A 19,236-nucleotide genomic window follows, 5' to 3' on the forward strand; every position below is an offset into this window, starting at 1 on the left:
CTCCCATGAACGGCCTTAGAGGTTTCCAGAGAGACCAAGATGTGAGGGATGCAGAGGAGTTGGCTAAGGTCAGTGAGTGGGGAGGTGAAGGCTAGCTGGAGGGCATTCCTCAGTGTGAGCGCTCAGCTTCAGTTTGACTTTGTGCTTCCGAATAAGCGGAGTGAGGTTGGAGAGTGGGTGGGAAGCAGAGGGGCTTCAGAGCTGTGGCATATGGGGCGAGCTTCATAAGCAAGATCCAGACTTCATCTGAACACAATTGGAAAGCCTTATGTTCATTTGAAACAATCCTTGGGCTACAATGCAAACCGTCTAGAATAGGCACCTCTTAGAACCTGTCAGAAACAGAGCTCAGGCCCCACCTGAACCTTTTGTGAGAGCCTGCATTTTCATAAGATTTACAGGTGGTCTGTAGGCACTTTAAGGCATGCAGAACCCAGTCTGAAGAATGCATTGGGTTTGGGAGTAGAAGGATACTTGGGTAGGAGCATACTTCTGAGGCTGGTTATTGCTGTAATCCTGGCTGGGGACATTGTGGACCACCGTGAGTCCATGGCAGGAGGTGTGGAAACAGACTGCTTTATGCGAGCTTTGGGTGTGGAATCAACAGATTGGCATGTGATAAGGGTTGGTGATATGGGAAGGGGAAGAATGAAGGATGCCCTTCTGGGGGTAGGTGGTGGCCTGAAGTTGGGGTTACAGGACACGAAGTCTGGGGCAGAGGTAGTGATTTGGGCATTGTCAGCGTGCAGGTGGTACTCGAGGCCTGGGGGTGGGAGAGACAGGAGGAAGGTGGAGAGGTGGTGGTCCCAGACGGAAAGAAGAGGCAAGGACAGCAGGATGTTAAGCAGCTTTCACCTGTGAGCACTGCGCTTGCGTGTTTGACCTTGTCTTTGAGGTGGGTTAGTTGGGGGGTTGGACATAGCACATTGCCTACTGGGTGGATCAGCTTCCATCTGCTGCTGATGCCCCTTTCAGATGCGTTTGGATCGAGAAGGAAAGCATCAACTCTGTTATCATCAGCGATGCCCCTGAAGACCTTCACCAGAGGATGCTGGTTGCAGCTTCCCTTTCTGTCAATGCAACTGGTGAGCCAAGGGCTGTGTTCTCTTGTCTGCTCTATCCCCTCCCTCTCCTCCGTTACTAAGAATGTTTTAGCCTATAATTAGTGAGCAAGTATGTGCCCTTGCTATAATTTCAGGCTGTTTTCTGACTGCATTGGCTGATGCAAGTTTAAGAAATGGAGCATACCACGTTTCCTTTTGTATGGGGTGTGGGTGTTGATTTCTTGATGGATCATTCATTCATTCCATCATGCTTATTTACCAAGTAGAACAAATCTAGCTTCTTGGCCCTGGGATAAACTCGATAGCATGATGAGAGGGAGAAGAGTAACGACACAAACATTGTCCCCCACAGGATGAAGGGTGCAGCATGCTAACCAGGCAGATGCTGCAGGGCTCTGTGGGGTGGGACTCCAGGGGGCACTTTGCTGTGGAAGCGTGCCCGCAGGGATGGACTCCGTGGATGAGGGGATGAAGTTTGTGCGGGGGGGCAAATGGGACGTTCTGTAGAGTGAAGTCTGTGCCTGACATCCCTTTTGTTGACTGTCCGACAGGGTCCACCATGCTGCTGAGAGAGACCTCTCTGATGCCGCATGTTCCTGGCCTCCCTGCTCTCCTCAGTGCACTGTTTGCACCAGTGATGGAGTTAAGGTGTGGGCATGTTTATCCATTCTGTCCAGGCTTTGTGAACTGAGAACATAGGTGGGAGGAGTGGGCACCTCTCCGCCTTCCTCTTTTGGGAGAGGAAATGCATGCAAGGGCACCTGGCTGTGGCACGTCGGGCTGCTTGTTGATCATCCTGGTGCTCCAGTGTGATTGAGGTGGCTTTGCCATCACCGCCACCTACACTTGGACATCGTGCAAGAAGGAGCTCAGGGAGCTTGCACAGATATAGATAGTATCTCGTGGGAGCCTGAGGAAAAGCGGGGCTGGAAAAAGAAAGTAAGGATAAATGTGCTGATGGCTGTTCTGTTAAGGGGCTGCCAAGGTTACTCTTTCTTTCCTTGCTGTGGGTGGTCTGCAGGACACCTTGTCAGTCATATGGTCATCCTTACAATGGGGACAGCTGCGTCATATGGTTTTTATTTGACAGCTCATGCGTGCAGAGCATTATCACCAGGGAAGCACTGGTGGGCCTCTGCAGAGGGGTGGCAGCTGCAGAGAAACAAGGTCTGGTCTTGGGGAAGGCCTCATGCCCCAAGGAGATGCACAGCTGGCTGGGGTGCTGGCACCTACCACCCTACCCCCCCCCCACAACCCTGCTTGCTCAGCCCCTCAGCATGTGCCTCTGCAGAGCCCACTAGCACAGTCTCTGATAGTGGTGGTTTTCCAAGTAGGAAATGATTCTGTATGTACTACTTAGAAAAATCCGGAAAAAGCTGAATGGGAAGAAAGTATTGTGATCATTTTTAAACATTTAAAGTATTTTCAGAATTATGTATATTTTTTAACAAACAAAACATTTTTTAGGTTTTCCTCATACTGTATCTTTTCCATAAATGCATTTTCATATTGTTATGATATCTTTGTAAATACTTGTTTTCATAATTGCATCGTATACCACTGAGTGGATGTAAAATAGCTGTTATAAACACTGCCCTATTATATTTATATATGCATTTGTTTATGACTCCCTCTTGTCCTGAAAGGATTTAATATGCCTTTAAATGTTGGAATTGGACTTTTCTCTCATTTTGCCAAAATGATGTAGGAAATAATCTTGAAGAATAGGGTAGCTTCTGAGTCCTCCCAGGGGAGACAGACCTTTTAAGAACAATGCCTGATATGTGGTTATCTAATCAGGAAGAATGCCACTGTGTGGAAGTCAGGAGGCAACTGAACGTGCACACGGAAGTTCCTCACTGACTGCTCCTGACCCTCTCCTTGCCTCTCTCACTAGACCAAGTCTTGCTTGGACTTTTCTGTTAAATACGATCTTTTTTGGAGAGTGTGTGTGACAACGGCATATTATTTTTAAAATCGCCAAAGTAGAAAGTGATGATGTTACAGAGATACTTAAGGAAACATGGAGGTGATTGGTATTTAAAATACCATCTTTTGGGGGCATCTAAGTGGCTCGATGGGTTGGGCATTTGCGTTAGACTCACGTCTTGGTCCTGGGATTGAGCCCAATTGTCGGCTTCTTGTTCAGCAGGGAGCCTGTTTCTTCATCTCCCTGCTCCCTGCTCATGCTCTCTCTCTCTCAAATACATTTTTTAATGATTTTATTTATTTATTCATGAGAGACACACAGAGAGAGGTAGAGACATAGAGAGAGGCAGGCTCCCTGCAGGGAGCCTGATGTAGGACTTGATCCCAGGACCCCACGATCATGCCCTGAGCCGAAGGCAGGCACTCAACTACTGAGCCCTCAGTACTGAGTGCTGTTTGTGTGGGCTCAGTGGGGCTTCTCACAGCGTGATGCCTGGTGCTAAAGGTCAGCATCCTGAGAGAGCTGGGTAGAAGCTGTGTCCCCTTCATGACCAGACACAGAAGTGCCACAGTCACACTCAAGCGCATGGTGCAGGACCCCACTTCTCACTGGAAAGTGTCAGCTTTCTGTTGTAAGAACAGCACGTTGGATGGGAGCTATGGACCTCACTGTCTGTACAATATGCCTCTTTCTGTACAGTGATGTATTGTCTGAATTGTTTATGGTGTGATCATGTACTGTTTTTATAATTAAAAGAATATTGATCTAAGTCATGTTTTTTTTTTTTTTAAGTTCTTATTTATTTATTCATGAGAGACACACAGAGAGAAAGGCACAGACACAGGCAGAGGGAGAAGCAGGCTCCACACAGGGAGCCCGACATGGGACTTGATCCCGGGTCTCCAGGATCACGCCCTGGGCTGAAGGCAGCGCTAAACCTCTGAGCCACGGGGGCTGCCCTAAGTCATGTTTTTAAAAAGCTTTAAAAAACTTGAGAATAAAGCAAAGGTGTCTTTAAGTATTGGGAGTGTGATGTGATTGGAATGTGTGGTGAGAGGAGGCACTCTGAGGTCTAGTGGGAAGGCTGTGGTGGCAGGTGGACCTAGGCTTTCTCTCTGGCTTCCCACATGCTTCCAGGCCTGGGGCAGGGTCTCCAGACTCTGAGGTTTCCCTCGTGGTAAAAAAAGGGCTATTGTGAGCTCATGGGTTTGTTGGGGGGGGGGGGGGTCCCTGAGATGTAGAGTGCTCTCAGCATGGCATATGGGGCCTGGGCAGCACTCTGCAGATGGTAGTGTCCATCCTACTCTTGTTCCTGGCAGCATCACTGGGAAGTGGAAGGAAGCAGAAGGTCCTTCCTGGGGAGTAGCCTCACCAGGATTTGGAAGTGTTTGTAGATTTTTAACAAATGCAATTGTCCCTTAAACAACATAGCTTGCTGTTGAAGGGAAGCCTTTCTGATAACTGTATTTTCTATGTTACATGTATGCTATACCATGTTCTTGAAATCAAGTGACCTAGAGAAAAATATTTTTTCAACAGATCTCCAAAAAATTTTCCAATGTATTCATTGAAAAGAATTCACATGTAACTGGAACTGCACACTTTAAACCCATGTTGTCCAGGGTCAGCTGAACCTTGCAGGTTCATAAGAATGCACACTGCAGAATGTTTAACAGAACTTTTTATATGGAAGTGTCAGGTTGACTAACTTTTGAGGAAATACATTCCCTTCTTTGGCTCATGGAGGGAGTTCTAGAATATTAGCTTGCAGTACAGGTTGTTCTTTTGTTGTATTTATTTTGAACATAATTGGAGATGTTAGCTCTTGCAAGCATAACAGTTGTCAGCTTCTATAAACTTGAGTTCCTGTATGTAAGTTGTCTCAGAATGAATTATGTCTCCAGCAGGCCCTTGGCTGTATCTTCATGGAACGCGCTTGCTATTGTTCCCTGATTTTGGCAGTTCTCCATCTGAGTTTAAAATATGTATTATAAAGGAAGTGAAAATATTTCTGTGGTCCTAATTACTAGTAGGTTCACATAAGTTTGTAAGATCCCCAGAAATGATTCAAAGCCAGTGCTTTGGTTACCTTTATTGATCGAAGGTTTAGAGCCAATGAGGAGGGAGTTACTACTCTGGTGTGGGTCAGTGCAAGGACAGTGGGACTGTCCTTGTTGATGAACATTTGTTAGTACATGTGAGGGACTTGTGTCAGTGTCACAGCCGTTAGTGAGGTGGAGGTGATGTGACACTTTATTAACCTGATGAAAAGCCATTATTAGTTTTACTGTTGGTGGCCTAGGGCTGCTACTGCTTTTCTGGAAATATTTTATATGAATTGAAATAATAGTAAATTACATTCTATTAAAAATAATGTGGGGAATGAACTATTTAAAGAGACATTTTGATGACTGTTCTGTAAAGTAGATGCTCAGTACCTAATTTATAAGTCTCAATTCCGGCTCTCTCTTCTTTGACTTAAAGTGGGATTCTCTTTCATTTTCATTGAAGTAAAAGGAAGTCTGTGTGTTTGTGTGTGTATGTCTGTCTCTGGAACTAAGAAAAAAGCTCTGTTTTTGTCTAGATTATTTTCATCAAAACTTTATTGATCTGGATTGTGGGAAAAGGTCTGAGTTAAGAGTCAAAGAAAATGAGCCAAATGTTTTAAAAGGTATTAAGTGTTAATAACTGTTCATTCATTTTATAATTATTTGTTGAACCTGTCTGGGCTATGGTGCTGGTGGTATTCAAACTACCACCTAGGACAGGAGAAGGAGCCTCTGGGGGCATGTCAAGAGAGGAAGAGTTCCCCCTGGAGGAGCCTGACAGGCCTGCAGGGCAGCCAGAGGAGGGGGAGCCTGATGTGGGTGGGGGGCAGGGAGAATGTGGTTTGAGATGACATGGGGAAGCAAAGCAGAGAATGCACACTCTGGCTCAGAGTTAGGCTCAGGTTTTGCTCAAAATGCCACAGGAAACCACTGGAAGCCCTTAAGCAAGGGGGTAAGATGACTGGATTTGTTTTGAAAAGCTAATTAACACTCTCTGCTGCATGGGAACCAGACTTGAAGAAGCAGGAGTAGGTGTGGGGAAGAGGAGTCCAGGCAAGAAGTGGCAGTTGTTTGGGCCAGGCAGGTGGCAACCTAGATGAAGAGGATCATCAGATTTAGGGAAACTTTGAATATGGAAGGTACAGGACACATACTGGAGGGGCGTAGTGGGCAGTTTCTGGTCAAATGAGGATGTAATGATTTGTATTGTGCATACGGCTGTTTCAGGATAGGAAGGTGGGACAAACATCTTGTAAGCTTTTACTTAAGTGCTAGACTTCTTTCACAAGCCATAAATATATGTGTATAACCTTTTCTGCAGAAATCTCACTAATAAGACTTTAACCCATGGGAAGAATTCAAAGGTAGGGAAAAAAACTGAATGTGATAAAATATTCTTTATGTTATCTGCTGCAGTGAGAATAGAAACCTAAGTGAGGGATTAATAAACATACTTACTGTCCTTATAACTATGTATACTCTATGCTTTCCAGTATAAAAACTGGAAGAGCAAATGCAAAAATGAGATTAGTTGCTGTACTCGGGTTGGCAAAACTTCAGATTATTATATTGGCCAGTTCCTTTACCCATTTCTTTCTTTTTTTTTTTTTTTTTAAGATTTTATTTATTCATGAGAGACACAGAAGGAGAGGGAGAGGCACAGGCAGAGAGAAGCAGGCTCCATGCAGGGAGCCTGATGGGGTACTCGATCCTGGGTCTCCAGGATCATGCCGTGGGCCAAAAGCGTCGCTAAATAGCTGAGCCACCCGGGCTGCCCTGGCCAGTTCCTTTGACGTTAAAATAGGAGTTTAATAATTTTGAAATATTAACTCTTTAAAAAATTTTTCATTTAGGGTTGATCGGGATGGAAAATGCTATACAGGAGTCCTTTGTGGTTTGGGGTGGAATCCAACTACAGGGGCTCCTATACTGCCAGAGCACGACATCGAGCTAGCGTTTGACGTTCAGTTCAACGTGGAGGATATTGTAGAGGTAAGACTGGTGTGTCCATCACGCTGTAGTAGCTGTCTCTCTCCTGGTTGGTCTACACACCCGCTTGTCAGTGAGCGTGGTGTCTGATGTGGTGCTTTAAATACAGACATACACCTCTGGTCCTGGAAATGCTCACTTTACCTTAACCTGCCTGTTTTATTCACCTTGTCTGTATGAAGTAGCTTCCTGTTAGTGGGATCACCATCAGGGATGGTGCTCTCTGAATTACTCCTGTGGGATATCCTGACACAGTAAGCTTTTCTGGGCAGTGAAAGTAAACGCCAGGGCAGAAGGACTGCTGTGAATCTCTGTCCAGGTCTCCTTCCAGGTTAAGACAAGCTACACGTCTTGCTGGTTCTTGGTGGGAAGCAAGGAAGCCCAAGTCCTGGTCGGCCTCATTCTGTTTACAGACACAGAGGTACCTGCTCAGCAGATACTCTGGAGCCGTTAGGATGAAGCACTTAGAAAGTTAGGGAGCAATTCGACAAAGTAATTTCATGGTTTTTAAATCTAATAATGAAAAGTTGGGGCTTTTATTTTGTATGATTTTACTTTTATATGTTGCAGTTATTCAGTTTCATTGCATTATACAAAGTGAGAAATAAAGCTGGTCCTTCACCACAGATGGTTTGAGCAGCACTGCTGTAGAGTACCTGTCTCCTTTTTCTTTTCAGAAGTTGCATAAAGTAGACGAAGTTGGCATCACTTCGTCAAAGGGGGTGGGGAAAAGGAGGTAGTAAGGTGAGCAGTGCCAAGCTTGACTTGTCCTGAGGCCTTGCTGTTACCAGTTGTCAGCGTTTCGTCTTATTGATTTAACTGCTCTTTCATTTAGAGGTGCTTTTGGACTTAAAAATACTCCTTAGATCATATGCCTAATGGTAAAATGTAAAACGATAAAATTTTAAGAAGTATAGGAGAAAATCTCTATGACCTACGGTTTGGCAGTGAGTTTGTAAATGCAACATCAAAAGCACAGTCTGTTAAAAAATTGAGAAGCTGGACTTTGTCAAAATTAAAAACTTTGATCTGCCAAAGACCCTGCTAAGAGGATGAAAGGACAAGACTATGCACAGAAGAAAGTACTTGTGAATTATTTATGTGATAAAAGACCCATAATATGTAAGGTACTCTTAAGACCTGGTAATTTTAAAAAGTAACTACATGAAACTATGGACAGCAGTAAACACAGATGCTCAACTGTTCCTGTTCATTAGGAAATGGACATTAAGACCATGATGACCGGGACCTCTGGGTGGCTCAGCAGTTGAGCATCTGGCTTTGGCTCAGGGTGTGATCCCAGGGCCTGGGATCGAGTCCCCTATTGGGCTTCCTGCATGGAGCCTGCTTCTCCCTCTGCCTATGTCTCTGCCTCTCTCTCTGTGTGTGTCTCATGAATAAATAAAATCTTAAAAAAAAAAAAAACAAAAACAAAACCACAGTGACCTTCCTGTGTGTGCCTATTACGATGACTGACTCAAACCTGACAGTAAAGAATGCTGGAGAGGACGTGGAGCAACAGAAACTGTTCAGTGCGGATAGAAGCAGAATGGAACTCCTATTTTGGGAGACAATATTCTTAAAAGTTGAACACATCTACCGTAATATCCAAGAATCCCACCCCTAAGTATTTATGTAAGAGATTTGAACACTTACATAAAATCTGTAGATGAATGCTAATTGCTTCATTCATAATTCATAACTGCTGGAAACTTGAAGCAATCAAGATGTTCAAGATGTCCAATAGGGGAATGCTTGAAGAAACCATGCAATGGTCATGCAGTGGGGCATTCTTCAGCAGTACAAAAGGAGGAGAGAATTGATTCATGCGATATGAGTAGGTGTTGGCTGTGTGTCTCCATGGTGGAGGAGCCAGGACTTGGAGTCTATGTATGATCCCCTTCATACGACATATTCTGGGGTAGGCTAGGCCATAGGTCAGAGAGCAGATTGGCAGTTATTGCAAGCAGAGGGGCTGCTTTGTGGATGCTTGGAGCTGGATGCACGACTCCATGTGCCTTTTAACCCACAGAACACTCCTCATGAAGGAGGGGCGTGCTCAGGTATGCATTTGAGACACACACACGATGGGTGATTGCACTGAGGAGGAAAGGAGCTTTGGAAGGCAGTGCTTTGACTGGAACCTATAAGGCTGCCACCTGAAAGCAGCTGCACATAAACACTGTTCCCTCCGTGGTCTGGCTGCTTTGCTCTGGAACTGGTTTACATGGTACTGGGGGTGTTGAACAGGCAGCTCCCTGGATGAGGGAGCCAGGTTTCTCATTGGACAGAGGAGTTCCAGACAGGACAGGAGGGCCGGATTGGACTCTGGGACACACGAGGAGCCAGACATTCATCAGTGTGAAATCATGTTTAACTTACACATGCATGGATGCATATTGTGTGTATGTGGTGGTGGCTTCATATACACCTGATACCTAGCTCTGTGAGGGCTGATAAACCATGACACCCCATAGCCATGATGCCTTAATGACCCCTCAAACCTGGTACCCAGACTGGTTTTGGATAGGATTTTCCAGGAAAGGGAACCAGGGCTCCTTGGGGAAGTGACTTCTCTAGGGTTGGAGCAGGGAAAATAAGGGATAAGCCTTAGAGCTTTTTGTAGTGCCAGGAAGTAAAGAAGTGCTCAGACAACAAAAGGTTGGGGGCATGTCAGGGGGACACGTGGGCCAACTGAAAGGGCTCCTGCGGGCCAAAGCAACAAAATAAATGTATTGGATTAGAACTCACTGTCAGATGATTATCTGTGTCTCCATAAGGATATAAACAAGGAGTAAGAGACAGATCTTGCATACAGAGGAATTGGCAATAGTACCTGTAGACACCTTCCTCCAGGGAGTGGACCTTAATGTGTCCCCAGAGAGTAGACTGGACTTAGGGATGTACTTCCAAGCAGAAAAGGAGGGGAGGGGAGGAGAGACTCTGCAGTGTGAAACCCCAGCAGGCACCACCTCAGTGAAGTGCTCAAGGCCAACATCCCAGTGACCTATTATGGTGATGGCACCCATGCCCTAGTGTGATGATATAAGAAGGTACCTCACCTTTGGGTGTTCCTCTCCAGAGTCCATCACCTCAGTCTAATCATGGCAAAATGTCACACAAGCCCAAACCAGGGACATCCCATGAAAGATTTGCCCAGAACTCTTAGAGAACAGTCAGGGTCTTGAAAAACAAGAAAAGGCTAAGAAACCTCTAGATCAGAGGACACTGGGGAGTCATGACACAGGTGCACGGACAGAGAAAGGACAAGAGGAATCTGGTCAGTCTAGAGGGAGCCTGGGCTTTAATAGTAATGCTCCGAGTCCGCTTCGGAGAGACTGACAGAGACTGGTAGAACATGGCTTGTCATACCTCTGGGGGTGAGATTACTTCTAGGGCTTCAGTATAAACATTGCAAAGCAAGAAGAATCCATATGATATAGGTAGATGTTGAGCCGTGTGACCTTGTGAATTTAATAAGTGTGATTAGACTGAAAAATCTGAGCCTTTTCTTGCTGATTTTTAATTTTTTCTTTTGTTACTGTTTCTTAAATTACAGTAGTGGTTATTGATGTTGTTTGTGTTGTTTTAATAATTTGCTCCAGAAACCATATTGACATAGTTGTGAGAACATGAATTCTGGGGGCACGTGGGTGGCTCAGTTGGTTGAGTGTCCCAACTCTTGATTTCAGTTTAGGTCATGATCTTAGGGTTATGAGATCAAGCCCCACATTGGGCTCCGTGCTCAGCACAGAGTCTGCCTGAGATTCTCTGTCTCACTCTGCACCCCCCACCCCGTTCACTCTTGCTCTGTGTGCTCACTCGTTCTCTCGATCAATAAATAAATATTAAAAAGAATATGAACAACTCTGAATGCTAATGAATTATTTTTAATGTAGAATGAAATTCAGTTATAGTAGAACCATATGAATATTTATGTTGCTATTTATTTACAGATTAATATTCTCAGGGCTGCTATTAACAAGCTAGTGTGTGATGGACCAAATGGATCGAAGTTTCTTGGGCCGGAAAGAATTGCACAGTTACAGGATAATGCTCGTCAGAAACTTCTAGGGTAAGTTGTACACTTTTAAAAAGGTATTAAATATACAAAGCTGCCTTAGCAATTGTGAGAAAGGCTAATTTTAGTTTTCTCTCTTCACTTTTTTACATAAAAATATTTTTTCTGTGAACTTTGTGAAGTTTGACACTCATAAAGTGCTCAGGCCATCTCAGGGTATTTGCCTAAGGGACTGGCACCCAGATCAGAAACAATGCTAGAAAACATTAAAAAATGCTTATGTAAAACTAAAAGAAATCCACCCAAAATCCACATGGGAAGGTGTGGAATGTCATCAGGAGGTCAGATGCTACTTGGCCAACACAACTTCAGTCCTTATGGCACAGGACACTCACTGCCTTGGGCAAACAAGGACCACCAGTGTGACCGATGATCCTTTCTAGCTCCTTATAGCCGCTGTCAGCAAGGGTGACCATGTTCTGACTAGGCCATAGGGAGGGGTGGGGCGGGGAGGGTGACACTTCAATGACTATATTACATTTGTACAGTTGTGCTAATAACCCTGACCATGACTTGGTTTTTCCAACATTCCTGTCATCCTCAAAATTTCACTCAGATATTTAAAAACTGAATTGTGATGGTTGCATGACTTTACAAATTTATGAAAATTATTGAATTGTATACTTAAAATTGTTAATAGTTGTTCATGAATTGTATCTCAATTAAGCTGTTTTAAAAACAGAAGTTGTTGTAGCCTAGCTGTAAGCGGCACCCCCCTGATCCCAACCCTGGCAAATCCTGATCTACACCCAGTCTCTGTGGATTTGTCTTCTCCATAAACCTGATGTCAACGGAATCATGGTGATTTTGATTTTCTTCTTTTAAATCCGGCTTCCTTCACTTAGCACATGTTTGCGGCTCATCTATGTTGTAACATGTTCTTTCTGGTCACTGGGTGATACTCCATAGTCTGTGTGCCACATTCTGTTTGCCAGTTGATGAAATGTGTGGATTGTTGCCAGTATCAGGCTGTGGTGAATACGCTACCGTGAGGAGTTGTATAAAGTCTTCGGGTGAATGCTTACTTCCAGCATCTTGGGGTAGAGATCTAGGGAGTATCATTGGTAGGTTATATGATGAATTCCTGTTAATTTTTTAAATATCGGCCAAAGCGTTGTCCATGGTGCCTGGCCTTTTACATTCCTACCAGCACTCGCCATCATCGTCACCATCGGCATATGTATTGTTGACAGTCTGGTGGGGTATCGCTCTGGTTTTATTTTGCATTTCTTTAATGACTAATGATAGCATCTAACCAATTATGTATTTCTTGGTGAAATATATCTGTTTAAATCTTTTACCCATTTTTAAGTTGAGCTGTCTTATTTTTGAGTTGTAGAAGCTCTAAATTCTGGCTAAAAGTTTCCTAGTGGATATACTATTTGCAGATATTTTCCCAGCATGTTGTCTTCATTTTCTTAATGCTGTCTTCTGAAGAACACAATGTTTAGATTTGATGATGGCTGCTTTATCTTTTTTTTTTTTTTTTTTGGCTTATGCTTTTGGTGTCATATCTGAAAAATCTTTGCTAAGCTCAATGTGACAGAAGTTTTTCCTCTTTTATATTTACTTGGTGTATTTTAGTTTTTGGTCTGTTGTGAGATGACACTTTTATATAGTATAAGATGTGAGAGTCTAAAGTTCATCTTATTTCAGATGAACATCCATTCATGACAATCTCACTTGCTGAAAAGCTCTTACTGTCCTCCATGGAAATGCTTTGGCTCCTGTCAAAAATGAATTGGCCACAAACATTGTAAAGGTTTATTTCTGGACTATTTTATTCTACTTATGTGTATTTTATGCCAATACTTGTCTTCCATTATATTGTCTTGATTGCTATGGCTTTATACTTAGTCTTGAAACTGGGTAATGTTAGTCTTCGTATTTTGTTCTTGTTTTTCCAAATTATGCTTACTATTCTAGATCCTTTTCCTTTTCCTAGACATTTATTTTTTTAATTTTATTTTTAAGTAATCTCTGGACCCCATGTGAGGCTCAAACTCAACACCCTGAATTCAGAGTCACATGCCGCACAACTGAGCCAGCGGCCTTCTCCCCGCTCCCCCCCTACCATATGCATTTTAGGATTGGCTTGTCAGTTTCTATAATAAACCTTGCTGAAATTGTAGTAGGGATTGTGTTGGATCTGCAGATCAGTTTGTGGAGATTTACCATCTTAACAGTATTGAGTTTATGTGCTTCATGAAGATGGAATGTTTAGTAGTTTTCTGTTCACTTTGCTTCTTCTAAGTTTGTATAGTTTTTGGCGTGCAGGTCCTATACTTTTGTTTAATTATTTCTAAGTATTGTAGTCTTTTGGATGCTATTGTGAATGAAATTATTTTATTTTTGGATTATTCATTGCTAGAAATGAGGAATTGATTTTTATGTTTTGATCTTTTTCCCATGACCCTGTTAAACTTATTAATACTAGTAGCTTTTGTAGATTCTTTAGGATTTTTCTCTCACATATAGGAGAATATCTGTGGGTAAAGACAGTTTTTCTTCCTCCTTACTGACATTTGTGCTTTTGGCTTCTTTTTTTTCTGCTTTTATTTATTCATGAAAGATGCAGAGAGAGGGGCAGAGACATATGCAGAGGGAAAAGCAGGCCTGTGGGGAGCTTGATGCAGGACTCAATCCCAGGACCTTGGGATCATGATCTGAGCCAAAGGCAGATTCTCAAAGCATCTTTGTCTTGTTTGGGTTTTAGAGAAAAGGCATTAAGTTGTTCACTATTATTATGTTAGCTGTAGGTGTTTCGTGGTTCCTTTTTGTCAGGTTGGAGAATTCCTTTCTGTTCCTGGTGTGCTGAGAGCCTTTACCAGGAAAAGATGTTGCATTTTGCCAAATAATTTTCTGTCCTTGAGATAATCATGTTTGTTTTTTCCCCCCCTTTCATTCAGTTTTTATGGTATATTGTATTATACTGTACATTACACACTTGTTTTTGGATGTTAAAATTAGCCTTGCATTTCTGTTTTGAGCTCCACATGGTGTATAATCCTTTTTATATATTTGTAGATTGTTTGCAATATGTTTTTGTTAAGGATTTTTCCATCTGTGTTCTTGAGGGTGGTTGGTTTATCGCAAGCTTCCTTGTGATATCTTTGTCTGATTTGGTATCAGGGTAAAAACTGGCTTCCAAGAATGTGGTGGGAAGTGTTCCCAGCTACTCTGTTTCTGAGAGTTTGTGTAAGATTGGTATTATTTCTTCCTTAAACATTTGACAGAATTTTTCAGTGAAACCATCTGAGCTTGGACTTTTCTTTGTGGAGAAATTTTAAGTTACAAATTCAATTTCTTGTGTTTTAGGTCTGTTCAGATTCTCTATTTCTATCACTTCTCAGCCTTTTGGCTAAGATCAAGTGCAGATTTTCTATTTCTTTTTAAGTAGTTTTGGTAATTTGTGTCTTGTAGGAGTTTGTTCACTTAAATTGACTAATTTGTTGGCATAAAGTTGTTCAGAATCTTTTTATAATCCTTTTCTTTTTAAAAAAGGTTTATTTATTTTACAGAGAGAGAGAGAGAGAGAGGGAGGGCGAGAAGGGGAAGGGGCAGAGGGAGAGGGAGACTCCCAAGCAGACTCCCCACCGAGTGCAGAGCCTGACCTAGAGCTTGATCCCATGACCCTGAGATCATGACGAGCTAAACCAAGAGTCGGACACTTAACCGACTGTACCCTCTTGCCCCGGCACCCCAGACTAGTTTCTATTGACTGGTCCTTACATTTACTGCTGCTCTACCCTGCCATCTGAGCTCTGCAGGTGTGCTGTGTTGTAGGGGATTGTCCATTTTGGTCATTGTACTTTTCAACTCCAGAATTGTTTTTGTATAGTTTTTAATTTTTATTGCAATTATCTTTGAGTCATTGTCCTATTTTCCTGTATTTTCTTTAAACATGGATTGCTTTATTAATTCTTTGTATATACTCACAGTGGCTGCTTTGAAGTCTTGTGTGCTAAAACCCACATTTGGGGCCACTCAGCTTCTTTGGGATGCTTCCCCCCCACCCCGAATGTAGATCACACATTCCTGTTTCTTGTGAAATGTCTCATGCTTTTTTGCTGAAAATTGATTAATTTTTAAAATTTTAGTTTCACACGTAGTGTTCAGTGATTCATCAGTTGTTATAACACCCAGTGTTCATCACATCATGTGCCCTCCTTAATGCCCATCACCCAGTTACCCCATCCCCCCCTAACGACTCTCAGTTTGTTTCCCAGAATTAAGGGTCTCTTGTGGTTTGTCTCCCTCTCTGATTTCATCTTGTTTTATTTTTCCCTCTTTTCCCCTATGATCCTCTGTTTTGTTTCTTAAATTCCATATGAGTGGGATTATATGGATCTTTCTCTGACTTATTTCACTCAGCATAACATTCTCCAGTTCCATTCATGTTGTTGCAAATGGCAAAATTTCAAGGTTTTTTTGATGGCTGAATACTCCATTGTGTCTATATACCACATCTTCTATATCCATTCATTCATTGATGATCATCTGGGCTCTTCTATATTCTGGCTATTGTGGACATTGCTGCTATAAACATTGGGGTGCATGTGCCCCTCTGAATCACTACGTTTGTATCCTTTGGGACAAATACCTAGTAATGTAATTGCTGGATCCTAGAACTTTTTGAGGATCCTCCATACTGTGTTCCATAGTGGCTGTACCAGCTTGCATTCCCACCAGCAGTGTAAGAGGATTCCCCTTTCTCTGCATCCTTGCCAATATCTGTTGTTTCTTGACTTGTTCATTTTAGCCATTCTGACTGGTGTGCGGTTTTGATCTGTATTTTCCTGATGCCGAATGATGTGGAGCATCTTTTCATGTGTCTGTTGGCCATTTGTGTGTCGTCTTTGGAGAAATGTCTATTCATGTCTTCTGCCCATTTCTTCGATGAGGTAGTGTAGCAGTATGTAGGGTCCTGATCCCCCTGCAGGGTTCTACAGGGTATGTTTCCCTCCATGTTGTGAGGCCACTGATACTTGGTTTCTGTTTTCATTCTCCTTTTTATTTTCATCCTGGCTTACTGGGAGTTGTTCTTGGGTGTGCATTACTTAGTGTTCAGCCAGTGATTAATGAGAAGTTGTACTTCAATACCTAAGCCTTTAAGCTTCTACTCTCTGCTAGGAGATGCACTTGTGGTTTGGGGAGTGCAGCCAAAGTTCAGGCAATTCTGAACTCTTCCCTGGTTTTTATTTTTTCCCAGGACTTTCTTGTGCATGCGTGGCTCCTCCCAGTCATCCAGGGCTCTGTGGCCAGCTAAGGGCTGCCATCGGTCTTGTCTGCATGTGTATGAGGCCTCCTAATCCCCCAGGGAGTGTGTGGAGGGCCTGCCTGGCCATCTTGTACTCTCACTCCCAAGACCTTCCTTTTGGGCTTCTAGATTGTCTGTTGGTCTGCCCAGGTCCCAAGGAGGACCGTGACCTAAGGCTAGCAGAGCCATGGGCTTTCTCCATTTATTTGCTGACAGTGTTGCCAGACAGGAGGGTTTTTCACCCTCTGCACCTAATCAAGTAAGCTCAGTCTGGCTGTGACGAAGGTGCTGGTTTTCATGGCCAGACTGGCCCTGCTAGCCCTCAGGTCCTAGATTGAGCTGGGGGTGGGTGGGAGGAGCTAGCCCCAGGCCGGAGCTCCACCCCAGACTCCACTTTTCTTACCTGAATTCAGCGGTTCTTTGTGAATGAATACTTCTCAACTTGTTTGCTTTTGGTTAGTTTACAGAGCCTTCAAATGTTTGGGGATTTGTGGGGTTGGGTTTTTTTGTTTTTTTGTTTTTTTTTTTTTTAGTATTTTGTTGAGTTTTACAGTTGTTTTGGGGGCAAGAAGATTTCCAGACCTCTATACTCTGTTCATTGCTACAAGTCTCTAACTATGCCTTTTTAAGCTGATGGCGTTACTAGCTTGTCAGGCTGTCCAAGAGGAGAGGACATAAAATCCGTGTTCCATTCAGTGATGCAGCGATGTATGGGCTGGAGCAACCGCTGCTTGCTGTGAATGGACTGGGAGAATGGGGGCTGGTCCTCTGCACCTGTACCTGCACTCTGTCGTCCTGTTTTTTAGTGGATAGTGGATTATTCTCTGGTCATAGCTACATATATCTTGACCTTTTAAAAATTTACTGTAGTTATAATTCTGGATTTAAATCTTTTTTTAATCATAGTTTTTTTCGGTTACTGACATATAATTAAGATTTAATTCTTATTTTTAATTTTAGTTTGTTCTGTCAGTTGAAACCAAGACAGAGAGTTGTCCCTAAGTGGCATGAAAAGCCATATGAATGGAATCAGGTGAGTGAGAAATAGTGCCGTGAGGACAACCTGCCCCTTAGGAGTGCATGGAATGGGTCGTGGAGGGTCCTGAGAGAGTAGAATGGGGACAGGCAGTGTGGACGGTTCTCTTGGCTCATGGGCTGGTGTCATAGGGATGTGCTGTCTCTCAGTGGTGCGCTCTCTCTGATGCCAAGGGTGACTGCCTGTTAACTTTGAATGAAGTAGATCCAGACACATTGGCATGGCCCCAGTCTGCTCCGCCTTCTGACAGTGCACCACAGCGAGGTGGCTTAACCAGCAGACATTTATTTTCTCATAGTTCCAGAGGCTGGAAGTCGGAGGTCAGGGCACCAGCACAGCTGGGCCACGTTCTGACGAGGGCCCCCTTCCTAGCTGGGAGACACGAGCCCACATACTGTGTCCTCACATGGTGGAGAGAGGGGAGCTCTCCCTCGTGTCTCTTCTGAGAAGGGCTCTCATCCCATTGTGAGGGCCTTCCCCTGGTGACCTCATAGAACCCCACTTACCACCCAAAGGCCCCATCTCCAGATACTGTGACAGTGGGGATTTGAACTTCAACTTATGGATTTGGGGCACAGTTCAGTCCACAGCAGTGGGGGAAGTCAGGCAGGGCCCACCTGGGGCACCCTGATGTTTACATTTACATGGAAAAGTTTAGAAAACAGAGTAAAATTTGACCTGGAGGGAACTAAAGGAGGGGCTTTCAGCTTTAATTCTAGAGCCAGGGATGTGTTTGTACAGACACCAGCTGCAGTTGAAGCAACAAGATGCCCCCGGATGTGTGGTGCTTTCCCATCTGAGTCTGAAGGAGACTTTCCTTTGTCGTGTGCTCCTTGTCTGGTGCCCCTCTCTAGAGCCCTCAGGACAGGCCCTGAGCCAGCTCCCTGAGTGCAAGGCTCTGCCTGTGACAGGAGGGGCACCAGCACCTTTCCTGCAGACTCTGTGGTGTTCAAGTTAATAGCAGGACTGACTTTGAAAGCAGAACTTTATTTAGAGGTTGATGTGTTTTAGGAAACCTATGCATACTTGAAAGCTTGTGACAGTGTTGCAGTTCATGTTGGGGGTGGGGGGACGCCTGTGAGCTTCCAGGAAAGGTCACTGTATTATTAAAGATACGTTGTCAGACACAGAGCAGTGAGTGCAGGGAGAGGACCGAGAAAGGTGTTCTAGAAATACCTTTGGAAACTGAAAGATGACTTTCTCTGGTCTAACATGTCTGTCTGTCTCTGTGTGTGTGTATGTGTGTGTGTGTGTGTGTGTGTGTGTGTAGTTATATATATTCATTGTACTTACTTTAACTGATGCCTAGAATAATCCGTGTCCTGGAAAGGTCTGACTGGTCCTTTTGTCTCCCCCTCAGGTTGACCCAAAGCTGGTCATGGAGCAGGCTGACCGGGAAAGCAGCCGAGGGAAGAACACCTTTCTCTACCAGCTCCACAAACTGATTGTTCTCAATACCTAGCTGTGCCGGCAGCTGGTATCCCAGTTCCTCCTGAAGGAACAGAGACCCACCCCAAACACAGCTGCATTAAAGCATCTGCAGATGACTTTCTCTGTATCTGAATGTGACAGTCTTTGCCTGCTGCATTCGAAAGGTCTTCTCCATCCTGCTTCCTCTTCCATGTGGGTGGTGGCTGGAGAGTGGTGTTTCTGTTCAGCTGGGAAGGATTGGAAAGTCTTGTCTTTTCTAGAAACAGAAAATCACTGTGTTAAAAGATTTAGGGAAAATCCACTGGCTGAAAGAAGACTTTGGAAAAGAGATGTATTTTGCTTTAAATCTATTAAGGTAAATATAAATAGCTGAACATGTAAGGTTCTGGCATGTGCT

The 19,236-nt window shown here is 43.7% G+C and overlaps 1 protein-coding gene across 6 annotated transcripts in view; it reads left to right on the top strand.

The window, feature by feature from the left end:
• The window catches only part of TDRD9 (tudor domain containing 9), a 106,707-nt gene extending 87,752 nt beyond the window's left edge, over window positions 1-18,955 (top strand). For all 6 annotated transcript variants that reach the window (XM_072840113.1, XM_072840115.1, XM_072840114.1 and 3 more), the window contains 6 exons: window positions 976-1,085; window positions 1,616-1,712; window positions 6,896-7,034; window positions 10,988-11,106; window positions 17,333-17,405; window positions 18,769-18,955. In XM_072840113.1, coding sequence (XP_072696214.1) covers window positions 976-1,085; window positions 1,616-1,712; window positions 6,896-7,034; window positions 10,988-11,106; window positions 17,333-17,405; window positions 18,769-18,870 — 640 coding nt within the window. In that variant the 3' untranslated portion in view covers window positions 18,871-18,955. The remainder of the gene's footprint in view (window positions 1-975; window positions 1,086-1,615; window positions 1,713-6,895; window positions 7,035-10,987; window positions 11,107-17,332; window positions 17,406-18,768) is intronic.
• The last annotated feature ends 281 nt before the right edge of the window (window positions 18,956-19,236 follow it).

The sequence above is a fragment of the Canis lupus genome, chromosome 9 (genome assembly GCF_048164855.1).
Source record: "Canis lupus baileyi chromosome 9, mCanLup2.hap1, whole genome shotgun sequence".
Classification (NCBI taxonomy): Eukaryota; Metazoa; Chordata; class Mammalia; order Carnivora; family Canidae; genus Canis; species Canis lupus.